A 17,530-nucleotide genomic window follows, 5' to 3' on the forward strand; every position below is an offset into this window, starting at 1 on the left:
AGCCTCCGCGCCAGTCTGCTCTTCAAAACACCATGGTTCCTGAATGCCCGGTGAGCTGCCTGGAAGCTCTTCCAGACCTGCTCCTGCAGCCCCAGTGTGGAACACTCTGATGTGTCCCTGACTGGGACAATAAGGAGACACTGATGGTCCAGTAGGACAAGAGAGGACGCTGGCGTGGGGCCTGCGTCACGCCAGAGCACCTCAGAATCAGGTCTGAAGACAGGTGACCCTGTGCCACCGCCACCGGACTGATCCGCAGAGACAGACAGCTGCAACGGGGACGCGTGTCAACAAGGTCAAGAGGGAAATGGCACGGAGACATCCGGAATAAAATGTTATGGCCACATTATGTAATTCTGCTCAGGCCAAACGGAGTGAGGAAATACTTCCTGATAGACACAAACTTTGGATCTTGAATGTAGAAGATCAGATCAGTGTCCAGCATCGCCCTCTACTGAGACGCTCACCACCCCCTCTGTATAGAAAAGAGCTCCAATAAAGGTGTCCAATAATTCTAAACTTTTCAAACACATTTAGACTTTTATGAGAACTGGAAATCTGTTCTGGGTTTAACTGGACCGGGTTGCTCTCGCTGTGAAACCAGAAGCCGAGACTGTTGCCGATTTTAAACGCAGCACTGGCGTGAAGTCGTTATAGTAAATTGAAAAAATTTACATATTAGGTATTCCTCATGATCTGTAAAAATAAGACGCAATCTGTTGATTACAAGTGTAAAGTCCATACGTCTGACGCATTCAAAAGTTTTGTTGACACGATTTAGAAAAACATGTATTGTTCGTATTTTTAAGATCATTGTGTCATTTTGTGTTCAATTTGTTTTTTACGTCCGTTTACTTTTTACTTTTAATTTGAAGGGCCAGGTTCTTCACTTCCGGCTACGTTATTCTATCTCCGGTTAACTTGGCAGCGGGGGAGTCCGATGGAAGCCTTCTTCGCAAGCCGGAGGAAACAATCGAGTGCGATTTTTCCTAGTTATATGAATCGATTTAGTTTAATGGGACTATAAACCGTTGGTTTTCTTATAAGCCTGTGTCAGCACGTATCTCTAGTCGCTTATGATCCCATAGTTTGCTGTTCCGACCAGCCGATCGGCCTTGTTTATACTGTGCAGGGCAGCTGGAATCAGGGAAGCAGGCCCGGTTCTCTACGAGTTTCAGGAACGTTTCGGTTCTGCAGTCTGTTTTATGTGGATCGACCCGTTAGCTCACCAAGTAAGTGGGGACACGCACACAATTCAGCGTTTGTTCTCTCTGAACATGCCGAGAAATGTGGACTTTTTTGGCTGAGGCGCGACAGGATGTCAGATCACAGTTATTGTTAGCTGTTAGCTTGAATGCTAGCAGTTTGCTGGAGTGACGGTTCGCGTCTTTTCTGGGTGTTGTTGCTAATGCTAATGGATCCAATTTTAACCAGTAACAACCAGAATTCCACTGCTGGCGAAGATGTTTTATCTATAAATATGTATACGACACGTCTGTGTATCGCCATTACATTGAAATCTGACATCGATGCCACTCTATGTTCCTTAAGTTCAAAATTAGCTGCATTAGCTTGTTGTGATGCTAGCTTTGTTTTGTCAAACCAGCTGGCACAAAAGTACGAAATTAGGGGAGTTTTTGTGACGTTATGTGATGCTTTAGTTTGATAAACCATCACTCCAGAATTCGACGTAAATCTCAGCTAAACTAGCATCTATACTGATCAGTGAAGACAATCGACACCATTTATATTCCTCTTTACCTCGACCAAGGTTGTGTTTTGAACGGACTTGATATGAATTTTGTTGGTCATAAAGCAACCTAACCGCCTGTATACGGCTGAATGTCACCTGTGGTTAAAACTCCTGCTTTCCGGAGCTTTTTGCTGTCTGAGTGCTTATTTGGTGGTTACAGTCGTAAGTGTGTAGTAAATGTTTCATGAACGCATCATCGTTTGCCTTTAATGATGTGCTAATTGTCTGTTTCCTCTTAGAGAATATGACCCAGATGCAACAATGACATCAAGATTTGGTAAAACCTACAGCCGCAAGGGAGGAGAGGGCACGTCCAAGTTCGATGAGGTTCTGGCCACCAAGAGAGGCACCCTCAGTACCAAATGGGGCGACACCACCTACAAGGCCAAGGTGAGCTCCAAGCGTGTTGGGGCGCCCAAGAGCGACTCGGTCCTGGCGGGCAATAAAAGGCCTCGCACTTCTGGTGCCGGACCAGAAGATCCGTTTGGGTTCGACAGTGACGAGGAGTCGAAGCCGGTGTCGTCTCGCAGCGGCAGCAAATCGTCGCCCGCCAAACCGGCCTCAGCGGAGCCCCCCCAGGCAGAGCGGCCCGATGTTTGTGTGGGCACAGGGAACAGGTCCAACCTCCAGGGAACATGCGCGGCCTCGGTACCGGCTAAAGGACCCTCATGGCTGCTCAACGACAGGGACCAGAGCAGCTTCCTGAACAGCAGCACAGGTAAAAACACACCCGTGTGGAGGTGGACCTGAGCCCCGGTTCAGTTGAATTATTAACTGAACCGATCCGGGTCCAGTAGAGTCACCAGGGAACTGAAGCTTTATTGTCTCTGCTCACTCCATCTGTGTTCACAGGGAAGTCCCAAAAGAGCTCCTCGTCCCAGAACCAGCACAGCTACTCCTGGTACCAGAACGCCTCGGAGAGCGATAAGAAGCCGCTGGCGCAGACCACTACCCTGAAAACCGGATCCAAGGCCGACTCCTCCTACGACTCCTGGGACGTTATCATGGGCCTGCGTCCTCCCTCGCCCAGCCAGGAACCTCGGAACCCGGCGCCGACGCTCTCCTGGGCCTCGGCGCCTCCTGGTGCCGCCATGGTCGGCTGTGAACGCCGCGAGAAGGCGCCCTCCCCGCCGCAGCTGGAGAGTCCCGGCGAGAGCGAGGACCTGGAGCCGGACTTCCTCGTGGAGACCTCAGACTACTCTCAGACGACCTCGTCGTCATCCTCTGCGTCGCTCGGGAGGAATTCGAACTGTCGGACATACAGGAGGCCAAATAAGCAAGGATCCGTTAAGGCCTCGGACTCTGGCGACCCCGGCGCCGTTATTGTGACGGCCGACAGCAGTATTAAGTCGACGGGCAGAGGAGGGGGGCGGGGGAGGACAAGGGACTATACGGTGCTGCACCCATCGTCCATGTCCAGGTGTAACGTCACCATCCACGAGCGGGGTGTGGAGGAGTTCAGCACGGACGCCACGCCCCCTAGTGGCAGCAGCGCGGCGAGCGGCGGTACCACGGAGCTGGTGGAGACGGGGTGGCAGCGGAAGAAGGCGGAACAAAACTGCAGGTAGAGTAGATGCACGTTTCCCTCTAAATTTTGGCGAGGCGCGGAGTTCTATGCCAACTCCCTCCACTAGGTGGCAGTAATGGTGTCGTTGGGGACAAACCAAGACTGTCAGTACAGGAAGCTCAACAGGTCTCTTACCTGAAAACCAATTTGGATGTTAAAGCCACAGGTGATGAAGGCGGGCAGCATTCTTCGTTGTCATGGCGATATTTTGTAATATTTTCCCAGTTAGATTTGAGTCTTCATTTGCCACATTTGACCCATTAGGGAAGTTGTTTCCCTCTAATTTGACTTCCGTTAGCGACGAACAATGTTTGAAGATCCAGAAACGGTGCGACTGGCTCGAAAAGCAGCTTTGAAGCTTTGCTTTGGCTTATTTTTGCTTATTTTTCCTGGTGTCTGTCGGGATTTTAACTACTTCCAGAACTGTTTTGCTTTGTGAAAGCCGACCTGATCGTTGATCCGTCCTCACAGCTTCAAGCCGGCCAAGTCCAAGGACACCAAGCTGGACCTCTTTGGGTTCGACGACGTGGACGCGCAGCAGGGCGACAACGGCGGCGACCACACGGAGGGCGGGTCCAGCTACAAGATCAAGTACTTTGGCTTTGATGACATGAGCGACAGCGACGGCGAGGACGACGACACCGGCGGCTCCCAACAGCGGAGGAGGAAGAAGAAGGCAGCCGTCGCCATGGCAACCCCGGAGATGACTGCGGAGGACGAACCGCACCTCCACCCTCCGGATCCCTTCGAGAAGCTGCAGATTCAACAGAGACCGTTTGCAAAGGAGAAGAAGAAGAACTCAGAGAGGCGGGAACACAAGACCAGCGCAGGTACTCCCCCCCCCCCCCCCCCCCACACACACACACACACACACACACTACTGAGGTCGGGCAGTGAACACACTCGTGATTTTCCTTCCACACAGCGGACTTCCTGGACTTTTCGGAGGACAGCCTCAGAGTGGTTGCCGGGGTGCCCAGGAGGCCGCCTCAGGACAAACCCACTGAGAAGAATCCCGACACATTCCGAAGGATCTTCAGCGCGCACAAGAAGGTCAGACACGGGCCGCCGGATCGGCCCGTCCTCGATTATCTATCGTTCAAAGTCCCGATAACGACCTCACAGGTGCGAACCAGAAGCTGCATCTTCATTCGCTGGTTTCTAAACGTGTGAGGCGCTCGAGTAGGTTCTGACAGTGAAAGCAGGACGGGACCTGTTCCACCTACACACCATATGACTCGCCAATGCCTGTGGTGTGTGTGTGTGTGTGTGTGTGTGGGGGGAGGGGGGCGTAGGCGCAGAGGAGTCAGCTCTTGTTTATCATGGTTGGATTATAAAAAGGATCTGTGTTGATTTGAACATCTCAATTATTCAGTGTCCTCCAGGTTGCTTCCAGTTCCCAGACTGGGCTGACTGGTTCCCGCTCTAAAATGGCTGGTTGAGGGAGCGGGCCCGGGGGTCTGACTCGGGTTCAACCCTCAGATTATGGATGAATTGATCAGCAGCACGACGGCGTGCACGTTTTAGCGCCTGGATCTGCAGCTCACGTGAAGATCCACCCCCCCGTCGCCTCTTCACCCTCGCCAGCCGCTGCCCGTGCTTTAATCTCGACGTACTTCTCCCAGTTCGCTTCGTTTCCGCTGAGCAAAGCCGAGTTGAGCTCGTTATGGAGGCTTTAACCTTCCGAGATGGGCCGTTGATTGAGAAATTATCGGAATTCTCCCCCCAGTACGGCGAGGTTTCGCTGAGCTGGGGGGCTTCTGGGCGCTCTTCAGAGATATTAGATGTTAATATAACGGCGGCACAGAGATGGAGACTGACTCATCCATATTTAGGAGACAGTGCTGCCGTTATTTTCCCAAACTTTTTATAGGAGCGGCAGTTCTGATTTCCATCGACTCTCCTCGGGGCGGGGGGGGGGGGGGTGTTCTGGATTTAAATGGAGTGGAACATGGTTTTATCCTCCCAACACTGTCTGGTGGGTGGGGGGTTTCTACCTGGATGGACCTGTCACCCTAGCAAACGAGCCGACGCTCTAATGTTTTGGACGGAGGACGCACGTCGGAGCGGCGAGATGATGTCAACCGGTGCAGGGTGGCGTCGCCGCGGCGACGCAGGGGGCCGTCGTCGGTGAGGCCTACGCTCGGTTTGAGCCTCCCCGTGACAGAGAGCAGCCCCTTTTGGTTTTTGGTCCCCTCCCAGCAGCCAAATGACCACACGCGCCCACCTTCATCCTCCTCCTCATCCCTCCCATGCTGCTCAGCGGCGGGTGGGCGGGGCTGGCCTCCCTCCGTGTCATTCAGAATATTGTAATAGGCTTTAATTTGCTGTTTTGATGTTTTAAAGCTCATTCCCACTCCTCTTTTGTCTTTGCTTATCAGCCCTGTGGTGTAACCCCCCCCCCCCACACACACACACACACCTCCCTCCACTCTACAGCCAATCCCCCCCCCCCCCTTTTGTCCTGCCTTCCTCTTTGTCTTCTACCATGAATGCCTGGGCAACCACCAACCACAGGTTTGGCATAAGAACCCAGAGGACAGGAGCCAAAGTTAAAAGGCTGATGGCGGCGTGGCCGTGCGTCCGTCAAGTCCATGTCTGTCTCCCGCTGTTTGATCAGTGCTGGGAGACTCATCCGTCCCCCCCCCCCCCCTCCCTCGTATTCAGGCTGCTGATAGGGAACGACGCTAAAATGTGTGAAGACCTGCAGCTGTGTTGTAACTCTGCGTCTTCTGTCACTCATGTCTTCCCCCTGCCTGTGTTTCTGATCCAGTCTCCCACCAAAGCCGTTTACAACGCCAGGCACTGGACGCTGGACAGCGAAGACGAGCCCCCGCCGCCGCACTTTTCACGCCCGCAGGTGGCAACTGTAAGAACACACACACACACACACACACACACTCTGTTAAGGGGCTGTAGGTAAATGTGTCCCAGAGCGGAGCAGAAGTGACTCTCCTCTCACTGTTCCAGGAAGCGCTCTCAGCAGGAGGACCCAGCAAGGAATCTTCAGACGCCCAGAAGGACGACGGCGTGTTTAAGGCTCCTCCCCCTCCTCCCAAGGTCACCAAATGTGTCACAGTCCCGACCGATCTGTACCAGGATGAGGTCACTGCACTGAAATGTCGTAAAGAACATAAAGAGGTACTTCGCACTTGCGTAGAGGCGCTTCGACAGAGAATTCCCGACTTTTTTAAGGCTTTGTTATATTTAGCCATGGTTTATGCGCGCCCGCGTCCTGTTCGTGACTCCAAACCTGTCTGCCCTGCCGCGGCGCACCGCTTGCCACCTTGGCGGCTTTCTCGCTAAAGCTGGCAAACGTTCAAACCCTCTAGGCCGTGCGGGCTCGTCCACACCCAGTTCTCGAGGGCTGCAGCCCAGCCGGGTTTTCTGTCCTACCGGGCTGAAAATGCATTCAGCGGGATAGAAACGCCAGCTGGATTCTGGCCCTCGAGGACTGGGACTGGGTTTGCGCGTGTAAAGACAGCTCTTGTCAGTTAGTCTTAGCAAGGGCACCAGTTTTGTTCTCTTTGGTTTGTACGGGCAATAGGGCGGGAGCACATCACACCGGTTTTAGAATCACTACATTGGCTACCCGTGCGTTTGAGGATCGATTCTAAGGTTCTTTTATTCGTTTTTAAATGTCTTAATGGTCTTGGCCCCACTTATTTATCCAACCTGCTTTTATTCTATCAACCCTCGCGGACTCTGAGGTCCTCCGGCACCGGCCTTTTAACCATCCCACAAGTAAGCTCTAAAACGCACGGGGAAGCGGCCTTCAGTTATTATGGGCCCCGACTGTGGAACAGCCGGAGAACCTCAGGGCCGCAGAGACTGTTGAGATTTTTAAAAAGAGGCTCAAGACACACCTTTTTAATCAGGCCTTTAATTGATTTTTTGATTATTATTAATTTCTTTTATGTTCTTATGTTTTATCCTTATTTTACTTAATACTTTTACTGTTTTACTCCCTCAGTTCTTAGTTTCTCAGTTTTTAGCTTTTACACCTTTTATCCCATTTATTGTTTAGTCCTTCAGTTTTTAGCTCCGGTGTTTCCTCAGGGGGGGCCTGCCAGGCTGGGAGATGTTTCCGGTCTACCGCTGGGGGTGCTGTCCCGTGGACGGCTCTGGCCTGGGTGGTTAGGGGGCTCTGTGCCTTGGTGTGGAGCCTCCGGTCTGTCCGGGTCGGGGTGGTCTTTGTGGCGGTACCACCTGTGGTCACGGACCGTGACCTCCCTCGGCCTGGTGGGCCCCCAAAGGTGTCGTCGCCTTCGCCTCAGGTCTCGGTGCCCAGCCATGTCTCAGCTTGTTTGTGTGTCTGGGTGTGTGTGTTTGAGTGTGTGTATGCGTGTGTGTGTGTCCTTTTTCTTGATTCTCTTGTTTCTCTTTGTTGTTTTTATCCTTTGTGAGGCACTTTGTGCTACCCAGTGTATGAATAGTGCCATATAAATAAAGATTGAATTGAATTGAATAAGAATGCTAACGAACGCATCATGAACGTGTCGACTGGTGTTTTCCAGCTGTACACGGTCGTCCAGCACGTGAAGCACTTCAACGACGTGGTGGAGTTTGGAGAGAACCAGGAGTTCACTGACGACTTTGAGTATCTCAATACCGGCTTGAAATGTGGACAACCTCTCAACACACGTTGCCTTAGGTGAGAATCCCCGCCCCCACCCTTCCTGGTTGCTCCAACCCCGTGTTCATGTTGTCGTGTTGTGCTCATTTGTGTGTGTGTGTGTGTGTGTGTTCCAGCGTGATCAGCCTGGCCACTCGCTGTGCCATGCCCGGCTTCAGGATGCATCTCCGGGCCAGAGGAAAGGTGGCTCAGGTCTTCAAAACGCTCAACGACGCGCCGCAGCACCCGGTAACGACCCAGTTTGATCGGTTCAGATCAGAAGAACCGGGTTCAGAGTGTGTTGATGTCTAAATCTTCGCTTTGATCTGGACCTTTTTATTCTTTAAACCCTGCGTTCTGTGTCACCGTGACGACGTCAGATTTGTGTTTGCCCCAACAGAACCTGGCTCTGTGCACGGCGTCGCTCATGTACATTCTCAGTCGAGACCGCCTGAACATGGACCTGGACCGGTCTTGCCTCGACCTTATGATCCGGCTGCTGGAGCTGGACCAGGATCGCGGGGGCGTGGCCAGCGTAGAGTGCAACCTTCAGTTCAGCGCCAGGGAAATCGCCAAAATGAAGGAGAAGATCCGGAAGCTGTGCGACACCGTGCACAACAAGCACCTGGACCTGGAGAACATAACGGTACGGAGCCAAGACGGGAGAGTTTGGTTCTGTGGGATTTTTGCTCGTTTTACATCTGCGTGGTGGCGGAAAGACGCCGGATGAGGCCGCCCGCCTGCGTCCGTTTATTTTGAGCGTCTTGAATCTGGGTGGGAGGATGATTTCCCCTCAAACCGCCCACAACCCGGTCGAAGTCCGAGCTGCGTTCATCACACCTGATACCACTTTTTTTGTTTTGTCCCTTCTTGATTCGCGCAGACGGGTCATTTAGCCATGGAAACGTTACTGTCGCTGACCTCAAAGCGAGCGGGAGACTGGTTCAAAGAGGAGCTCCGGCTACTGGGAGGACTGGACCACATCGTGGACAAAGGTTAGCCCTCCCCTGATGCGCTCGGGCCGGGAGCCAGCGGCGGGTTCCTGAACCTCTGTCTTCATGTCTCCGCAGTGAAGGAGTGTGTCGATAACTTGAGCCAGGAGGTGGACAAAGAGAAGCTGGTGTCGTCTCTGTGGGGAGCTGAGAGGTGTTTACGGGTGCTGGAGAGTGTAAGTGTGGCGGCAATTGGGAAGATCTTCGCTCCGCAGCAGCCACAGCAGGTCTTCGTCAGGCTGCTGTCGTGCAAGTGCACTTTGGTTTTTTAGAAATATCAGCTGCTGAGTGTGTGGGGATGGGGATGGGGATGGGGATGGGGGGGGGGGCGGAACAGAACACAGCACCGACTAAACCTGCTTGAGGTCTAGTTCTAATCGGGGCAAACTCTCTTCCAGGTCACAGTCCACAACTCTGAGAACCAGGGCTACCTGATCGCTTATAAGGACTCCTCTCTCATTGTGTCCTCTGCAAAGTAAGAAAACACACACACACACACACACACACACACACACACGATGCCGCTTCAGCTGTTCCATGATCACAGAAACAGTCCTAAATCTGTCTGAGGACAGATGGCGACAGGAGTCGTGTGTGTGCCCGCGTGCGTGTGTGTGTCAGCCTGGGTCTGTACGTCTGATTTTGTGACTCATTATTGGGGTTTTGACATCCAGTTTCCTGGTTGTGACCTGTCCGTCATGTCCTTGAGAGATGACCTTTGACCCCGGCCCTCCAGCGGCGCGTCGGAGGACGGACGGCTGTGAAAACCTGGTTCTCTTGGAAATCTTTTAGGAACCGTGAACTGGTGACCTGTGCTTTTCTTATTGACAGTCGGACCTCTGTGGGGACGTTTCAGACTTGCCGACTTCATTCCGCTGGTTTTCTCCGCATTTTTCACTTTTCCTGCTGCTTTTCCTTTTTGATCCGAAGTAAAGGGATTTTAATTTGTTTGCCCGTGCTGGAAAGGTCACCAGTTTAGTGCTGGAACTGGTGCTTTTACAGAAAGCTCGAACATTTCTGTGGTCAGTCAGAGGATGGGAGGTTCTCCTTTCTGACGTTCTGTTTTCTTCTTCTGGGGCTTCGCCCTCCGCGTGACCGGAGCTTCACCCCCCAGCTGAAGGTCTGCAGTGGTGGGTGGCGAAGATGATGATGAAGACTAAGTGGGTCAACAAAGAGTCGTTGTTGAGTTGAGCGACACAGACGTCGGTCTGAACGTTCAGCTGTCCTCCCTGTTAACTCGATTAACCCTCCAAACCTCAGGGTGAACCAGACAGAGACTGTCACCTTAACACACACACACACGCACGCACGCACACGTGCACGCACACGAGCGCTCACAGCAGGGCTCTGGTCGTCACTAAACACTCTGCTGCTTTTTCTTTTTCTGTCTCTCATTTCTGAAAATCAGTCTTCATTTCTCTGTTGGCTTCGTAGCTTCAACACAAATGTAACTCTGCCTGTTTCAGCTGCCTGCAGGCTGATTTAATAATGTTCCCCACACACACACACACACATGCACACACACACACACACACACACACACACTTTGGTGCTTTCTTTTTCTCCTCCTCTTACTTCCCCAGTTCCCCATCCTCTCTTCCTCTCCCCCCATCTTCCTCCCCTCCTCCTCTCTTCCTCCTCTCCTTCTCTCCCCTCCTCCTTTCTTCTTCCTCTCCACTCCCCTCCTCCTCTCTTTCTCCCTTCCTCTCCTCCTCTCCTCCTCTCCTCCTCTCCCCTCCTCCCCCTTCCTCCTCTCCCCTCCTCCTCTCTTTCTCCCTTCCTATCCTCTCCTCCTCTCCCCTCCTCCTCTCTTTCTCCCTTCCTCTCTTCCTCTCCTCCTCTCCTCCCCTCCTCCTCTCTTCCTCCCTTCCTCTCCCCTCCTCCTCTCTTTCTCCCTTCCTCTCCTCTCCTCCTCTCTTCCTCCCTTCCTCTCCTCCTCTCCTCTCCCCTCCTCCTCTCTTTCTCCCTTCCTCTCCTCTCCTCCTCTCCCCTCCTCCTCTCTTCCTCCCTTCCTCTCCTCCTCCTCTCCCCTCCTCCTCTCTTTCTCCCTTCCTCTCCTCTCCTCCTCTCTTCCTCCCTTCCTCTCCTCCTCTCCTCTCCCCTCCTCCTCTCTTTCTCCCTTCCTCTCCTCTCCTCCTCTCCCCTCCTCCTCTCTTCCTCCCTTCCTCTCCTCCTCCTCTCCCCTCCTCCTCTCTTCCTCTCCTCCTCTCCTCTCCCCTCCTCCTCTCTTTCTCCCTTCCTCTCCTCCTCTCCTCCCCTCCCCTCCTCCTCTCTTCCTCCCTTCTCACTCCTCTCTAAAATGAAAGTCATCTAGCGTTATAATTATCTCTGCTGTTTTAACTCTGATTTTGTCCCTTCCTGCTGCTCCCAGTGGGCCTAGTTTAATGGAACATCGTCGCTCCTTTTTTCTCTCTTTCCTCTTTGATTTCCTTCCTCTCAGTCCATCCTGATATTCAGACTCTGGTTTCTGTTCATAGACTTAATCTTGTTATGTACATCAGGCGGCTGACCCGCTTCACCCGTCGTGTGTGTGTGTGTGTGTGTGCGTGCGTGCGTGTGTGTGTTAAACTCGTCTCTGTCTGAATGCTGCTCTGTTATATGATGGAGTAGAAAAGGAAAGAGGAGTGTCGACATCTGGATGAGCAGAATCATCTTTTTTTCTCTCTTGATGAAACTTTTTTTTTAACTCATCTGGTTCTGGGATTCATTTGAACACACAGAACTGTGTGACGATCCTATGGCCCGTTTAGCGGTATCAGTTCCTGGTTCCTCTTGATCCGCTGTTTCCTCTGCATGTGGTCTCATCCGTACTGTCACTCCCTCCCCGTCAGAGCGCTGAACAGGTGTGAGCAGATGATCCAGCGCTACAGCAGGGAGCTGAACTCCGACTGCACCGCGGTGGGGAAGGCGGTGGAGGACTGCATGAAGGCCGTCATCGGAGTCCTGCTCAACCTGACGCACGACAACGGTTAGTACACGTGGACACACACGCACGCACACACACACACACAAACAGAGAGTTTGATCCCAGTATGTCCCCCTGTGTGTGTGCAGAGTGGGGCAGCACAAAGACGGGAGAACAAGAGGACTTGATAATGACGGCTCTGAACTGTGTTCTCAAAGTCCCTCAGCTTTTTCCACAGGAGCGACGGTTCGACATCAGAGTGCTGGTGAGTTTCTCGCTCGCTCTCTCTCTCACATAAGCAGACGCTATCCAAAAGTACAGCGAAGCATCCAGACTATTAATGAGCAGCCTCTCACTCAGGTAAAATCTTATAGGAAAAGAGGACGGGAGTGACAATGGAGTGTGTGGGGAAATCCTGTCAGTACACTGCACAACCTTTTATTCCAATTAAGCCAATTAAAGATGAGTCCTCTGCCACTTTATTCTGGAAACAACTGATCCACCCTGTTGGATTTACCTGTCGGGTAAATCAGGCTGATGCTAGCAGAGCGTTCGACAGCAGAGCAGACGCAGCTGCTAACAAACCAGCACCAGTGAATGAATGATGCAGTAGTTCGCTGCTGGTGAGAGTCTGAACCATCTCTATGTGATCTACTGACCGTGTGTGTGTGTGTGTGTGTGTGTGTGTGTGTGTGCAGGGTCTGGGCCTGCTGATTAACCTGGTGGAGTACAGTGCCAGGAACAAGTATTGTTTGATGGAGACGGAGATGGAGGGAGGTCAGGGTCCCTTTAACTCCACCGTCTTGTTGAGCCCTCAGCACCCAGACCTCAGCAGCTCCGGCCCGCTCAGTGCCATCGCTGCGCTCGTACAGGTGAGTGTGTGTGTGGTTACCGCTATGGATCATCAATAATTCATGCAGCCAGCGCAGCCTTAGGAATATTTTGAGCCGAGTATATTTCAATTTCCAAGGAATAGCTACATTATTCCCAGAGTTTGGGATTCCTCTCACGCCGCCGCCGCAGCTCAGTTTCCTGTTTGCGCCACTAAAGCCGCATTTAATAGGAATCATCTCATATAATCAGATTATGCTGCTGTTTTTATGCAGCGCTCCGGCGGAATAAATCAACACTGGACTTGTTCAAAGGCGGAATTGTTTTGCTGCTATCCGCTTTTAAGCATTCCAGTCACATTTAGAACAACATTTCCAGTGTTTTTTTGACCGTTAACGCCGCATTAGGTCCCCTTGATATCGGCTTTAGCGATGAGGAATATTAAATGTAGTCGTCGTCGTTTGAAACGACGTCCCGCTGATCCTTCAGCTCCAGATCTGAGAGATCAAATATTCATATTCTGTTTGTCGTCTAGCTGTTCCTTCAGCGCGAACAGGCTGCCATCCTGGCGGAGGCACAGACGGATGACCTCATCAAAGAAGCGCCAAAGCCGGCGCTGGACCAAAGCGGCGAGTGGCAGGAGACGGGCGGGGAGATCCAGTGGGTTGCCAAGGACAACAATAACGACTCTGGCAAAGACGACGGCAAGAAGAAGGAGAAGGAGGAGGAGGACGAGGAGCTGGATCTCAACAAAGGTGCGGGGATCTGCGCGCGAGGAAGCTTTGTGGATCAAAGACGTGAAATCTCAACGTGTCACTTCCTGTTTGCAGCTCTGCAGCACGCAGGGAAGCACATGGAGGACAGCATCGTGGCCTCGTACACGGCACTGCTGCTGGGCTGCCTGTGCCAGGGGAGCCCGGTGAGACACACACACACACACACACACACACACACAGACACACAGATACAGGTGTAGGAGTGTCACTGTTTGATTTGCCACATAAAAGAAAGCTGGAGAACTCTAGAGAGAATTTAAAAGTGCAGCTCGGGTGTAAAAAAAACCCTTGGATTGTGGCGTGGGTTTAGCATCAGCGGCTCTCCAAACACTCGTCTGCACCGGGATGTTCTCAGCACATCTGAGCGTCTGATAGAAGCAGTCTGGGGTCAGAACGGTCCCCTCTGACCACGCCTGTTTGTCCACCAGATGAATGTGACTACTGTGAGGGAGAACCTGCCAAAGGGAGACTTCTCCATCATGACAGAAATGCTGAAAAAGTTCCTCAACTTCATGAACCTCACGGTGAGTCGGGCCGGCAGGCACCGAGACGCAGCTTCTCCTCTGTGGAGAATCACGTTTCCCCACCAATTAGAGGTAGAGATGGTGGGCTTGTTCTTTGTTTCTAATCACCCCTCCCTCTGTGTCCCCCCCCCCCCCCCCTACAGTGTGACATCGGCACCGCGGGACAGAAATCTGTCTCCCGGATCATCGACTATCTGGAGCACTGCTAGAAAAGCTTCTCTTTTATCTGTTCTCACACACACACACACACACACCCTTAAGCATGACCATCGTCCCTGTCATCGTCTAGTTTGACGTGCACGTCTTCTTTTATGTTTTTCCCATGGAAACGTCGGTCTATTGTAAGAATTAACGCGGTACATCACGCCGGCTGTCCGGCTCAATTCCACTTCATTTCGAGAAAAAAAAAAAAAGGTTTTCTAGGACAAAGTTGTCGTTACTGTTCGTTTTCCCGTTTTCCGCCCACTCGCTCTCTGGTCCCTGTGTGAGTCCGGCTGCATTCGGTTGCTGGGGCTGATAATCGCCATAACAACTAAAGCAATTCACCCGCCAATGCGTTGGGGTTTTTTTTTTTCTTCCTTTTATCAGGGCGAGGCGACGCTTTGTGGAATTTAAAAAATGGTTCCGTTTTCCCGTTGGACTCAGGGGTTTTGATTTTCTTCCCCCTCCGCCCGGAGCCGACCATCCCGACTCTGAATTATCACTAGAGCAGCTGCTTTTCCCAGAATGCCGAGCGCTCTCGACCTTCGAGGCCACTGGAACGCGAACAGAGTTTCTACAAACCAATTATTTTCTTTTTCCCAAAGAATTGAAGTAATTGGACATCAAAGCTTTGTGAGCCTCCAGCCCTCTGAACCAGACGCTGTCACCCTTCAGGTCCTTTCAATTTCTCACCCACACGGGGTCCTCGCCTCTCAGACTCTTCGATTAGCACCCCTGGGGTGAGGTCCACGCTCACAAACGGCGTCACACTCCCACTCAGACCCCACGTAGAACTTTTACTGCTCAGATTCTGACAGGAAATGCTCCTTTGAACAGTCACTCAAGGTTATTTATTTTGTACAAGTCAAAAAAATAAATTCAAATGAGGTTGTAACACTGCCACCTAGCTGTTGGAGGTTGAAACAACAGTCGTTTCTTAACATTTTGTTGTTTCTTTTTTTTGAATCAATTCAAAATGAGGTTCTCGTCTTTCGTGAGGTTAAAGATGGCGTCGTTGAAATTCTTCCTGTTTTAAAAACCAGGTCTCTGCCGCCGGAACCCCCAGAATTTCCATCGGATTTTAGTTCTACTGAAGCTGTTTCCTGTTTGTTTAAAAAAAAAAAACATTGTTCATTTTGTCTGTTGAAAACTGGAGGTCTTCAGTCTCAGTGTTAACGTTTAGCATGTTCAGAACCATGTTATCAACGTGTCCTGTCATCACACACACACACACACACACACACACACACACTCAAACACACTCACTCTTAACCGTCACTCCTTTTTTTAAGTTTACAAGAGCTTTATTGATGTCTGTATGAATGAATGAAGAGCTTTTTGTACATAGTTGGTGTACATAGATCGTTTTCCTTGTGCAGGAGACTTGGGTGATGTTCAGGGTGGGTTTGGGGGGGGGGGGGGGGGGGGTCCGGGGCTTCAGTTTAAATCTAGCCAGTCAGTCGACGCTACTTTTAAAAATCTGACTCTATTTTTCTTTTTCTAAAGGCTGTTCTCTTGGTTGTGTTGTTGTTTTGGACAGACAGACGGAGCCAACTGCAGGAAAACTCAATCTTTGTACCAATGTGCAGACCGAGGTCTTTGCTTATCTGTACATAATTTTAAAATAATAAAAGTTGCTACTTTCAGTACACTGTCGTGGCGTTCCTCTGAGTCTCGGGTTAGTTTTCAGTTTTAGATTTGCTACATTCTCGACGTTAAAGATGGCAACTTCTGGCCTGGCGGGACAAAGCTGGTTTACATTTTAAACAAATACATCGATGTTGGAACTTTCCGACATTTAAAATAAAAATGCAGTTTTTGTAGGAAAAAGTCTTTGCAGCTCGGCTTTGGATCACTTTGTCCCACTTGTCCTCTGCCACATGTCCTCGCTGTAACTCCTCTGCTGCTCCTCCATCACTGCGTCCTTCTCCGTCACAATTGTGGAGCCCTGTGAGGACGCGGGGCCCCCCGAGGGCCGCGCTGCCCGGGGGTGAGCCGCCAAACCGCAGGGGCCCTCCTGCAGCAGCTCGCTGAGCGTTGCGATGTAAATCTGCGCCATCTGCAGCGTCTCGGACTTGGACAGCTTCTTGTCACTCTCCAGGTTCGGGATGACGCTCCGGAGCCGGTCGAAGGCGATGTTGAGGCCGAGCATCCTCTTCCTCTCCCGCGCGTTGGCAGCGAGGCGGCGCCGTCTCTGCGCCCGCTCCAGAGCGCACTTATCCGGCTGGAGGTGCAGCGCGTCGCTGGGGGGGGCCCAGTCGGAGCTCCACGATGGCGCACGGGGGGTCCTGGTGGGCGCAGCCACGTCGGATGCGCGACGGCTCCTGCCGCTCCTCTGCACGGCTCCCCTGAAGCAGGGCGTGGATGTCGGCGTGGAGAACCACCGGGGCCACGGGGCCGGCTCCTCCCTCCCGGTCCACCGAGATATAGGGCGCAAGCAGGCTCCTGCTCGGGGGCATGACTGTTCTCCAAAGTTCTCCAAAGACGAGAAAGGGTCGGTTCACCGAGAAAATTAACTTTCTTCACTTTCAAGGGCCAATTTATGAAGGTGGCAGCCGCGGGGATGCGCTGCGCGTTCTCGGTGGGCGTGGGGAGGGTCGTGTGCTGCTTAATGAACAGAGCCGCTGGAGGTCCATTAACCAAGTTCATCAAAAGAGGATTAGAAGCATCTGAATGAGTCCGATACAATGAGGCGGAGGGAAGGAGGAGGGAACGCACGTTTAAAACATTCCTTTTCAGCTCCATTATTTTCCCCACTTTGTGTCGGATCATATTTTAAGGGCCGTTCAATTTGGGGGTATTTATATTTTTCTTTTCTTTTTCTCTTTCATATTTCCAAAATATGAATGTTTTGATATTTACACTTGGAGCTGATGTTGGTTTCTAAAATAAAATTTAGAGTGGAAAAACAAATCGGGACATAATTATTAGCTTGAATTGTAGTTAAACACAGCAGGTGACAGCGCGACAAATAAAAATAACAGTGCTTCTGAACCACTGGTGCGAATTATTCACACGGGCCAGGCTGCAAGAATTAAAAATCAGTCATCCTAGGTGCCAAAATAAGGTGGTTGTTTGCATTTGTGACAGTTGTTGTGCGTGTGGTGTTTGTGTGAAGGATCGGAGGGTCGAAATGCGCCTGCAGAAACCCACGAAACCCAAAAACCTGAATAAATTCTGATCTTTTCCTCATCACTGGTTCGTGTTTGGTGGTGAAATTAGCCGCCGGAGCAAATGTGGTTTGGGATTAAAGTGGTTCCGTGAACCCGAAACAGCAACACAATAGACGTGTGGAACAACTGATCAGAATACTTGAATCAGATTATGATCGCCCAGGTTCCTTGTCTGTTGTTTAGCGTGATGCCT

General features: G+C 51.6%; 2 protein-coding genes across 2 annotated transcripts; one reads left to right on the top strand and one right to left on the bottom strand.

The window, feature by feature from the left end:
• Positions 1 to 914: 914 nt before the first annotated feature.
• Positions 915 to 15,813, top strand: LOC101062448 (wings apart-like protein homolog). The gene is made up of 20 exons (XM_029841622.1): positions 915 to 1,232; positions 1,993 to 2,471; positions 2,606 to 3,317; positions 3,792 to 4,150; positions 4,246 to 4,373; positions 6,094 to 6,189; positions 6,291 to 6,461; positions 7,838 to 7,974; positions 8,073 to 8,184; positions 8,336 to 8,581; positions 8,819 to 8,930; positions 9,006 to 9,103; positions 9,326 to 9,402; positions 11,759 to 11,895; positions 11,982 to 12,097; positions 12,531 to 12,704; positions 13,199 to 13,418; positions 13,494 to 13,582; positions 13,868 to 13,963; positions 14,107 to 15,813. Exons 2-20 carry the CDS (start codon positions 2,015 to 2,017, stop codon positions 14,170 to 14,172), a joined length of 3,603 nt encoding a protein of 1,200 aa, XP_029697482.1. The 5' UTR covers positions 915 to 1,232; positions 1,993 to 2,014; the 3' UTR covers positions 14,173 to 15,813.
• Positions 15,814 to 15,823: 10 nt separating this feature from the next.
• On the bottom strand, positions 15,824 to 16,898 carry atoh1c (atonal bHLH transcription factor 1c). Its single transcript, XM_029841631.1, has one exon. It carries the CDS (start codon positions 16,314 to 16,316, stop codon positions 16,017 to 16,019), a length of 300 nt encoding a protein of 99 aa, XP_029697491.1. The 5' UTR covers positions 16,317 to 16,898; the 3' UTR covers positions 15,824 to 16,016.
• Between the last annotated feature and the right edge of the window lie 632 nt (positions 16,899 to 17,530).

This window comes from Takifugu rubripes, chromosome 1, assembly GCF_901000725.2.
Source record: "Takifugu rubripes chromosome 1, fTakRub1.2, whole genome shotgun sequence".
Lineage (NCBI taxonomy): Eukaryota > Metazoa > Chordata > Actinopteri > Tetraodontiformes > Tetraodontidae > Takifugu > Takifugu rubripes.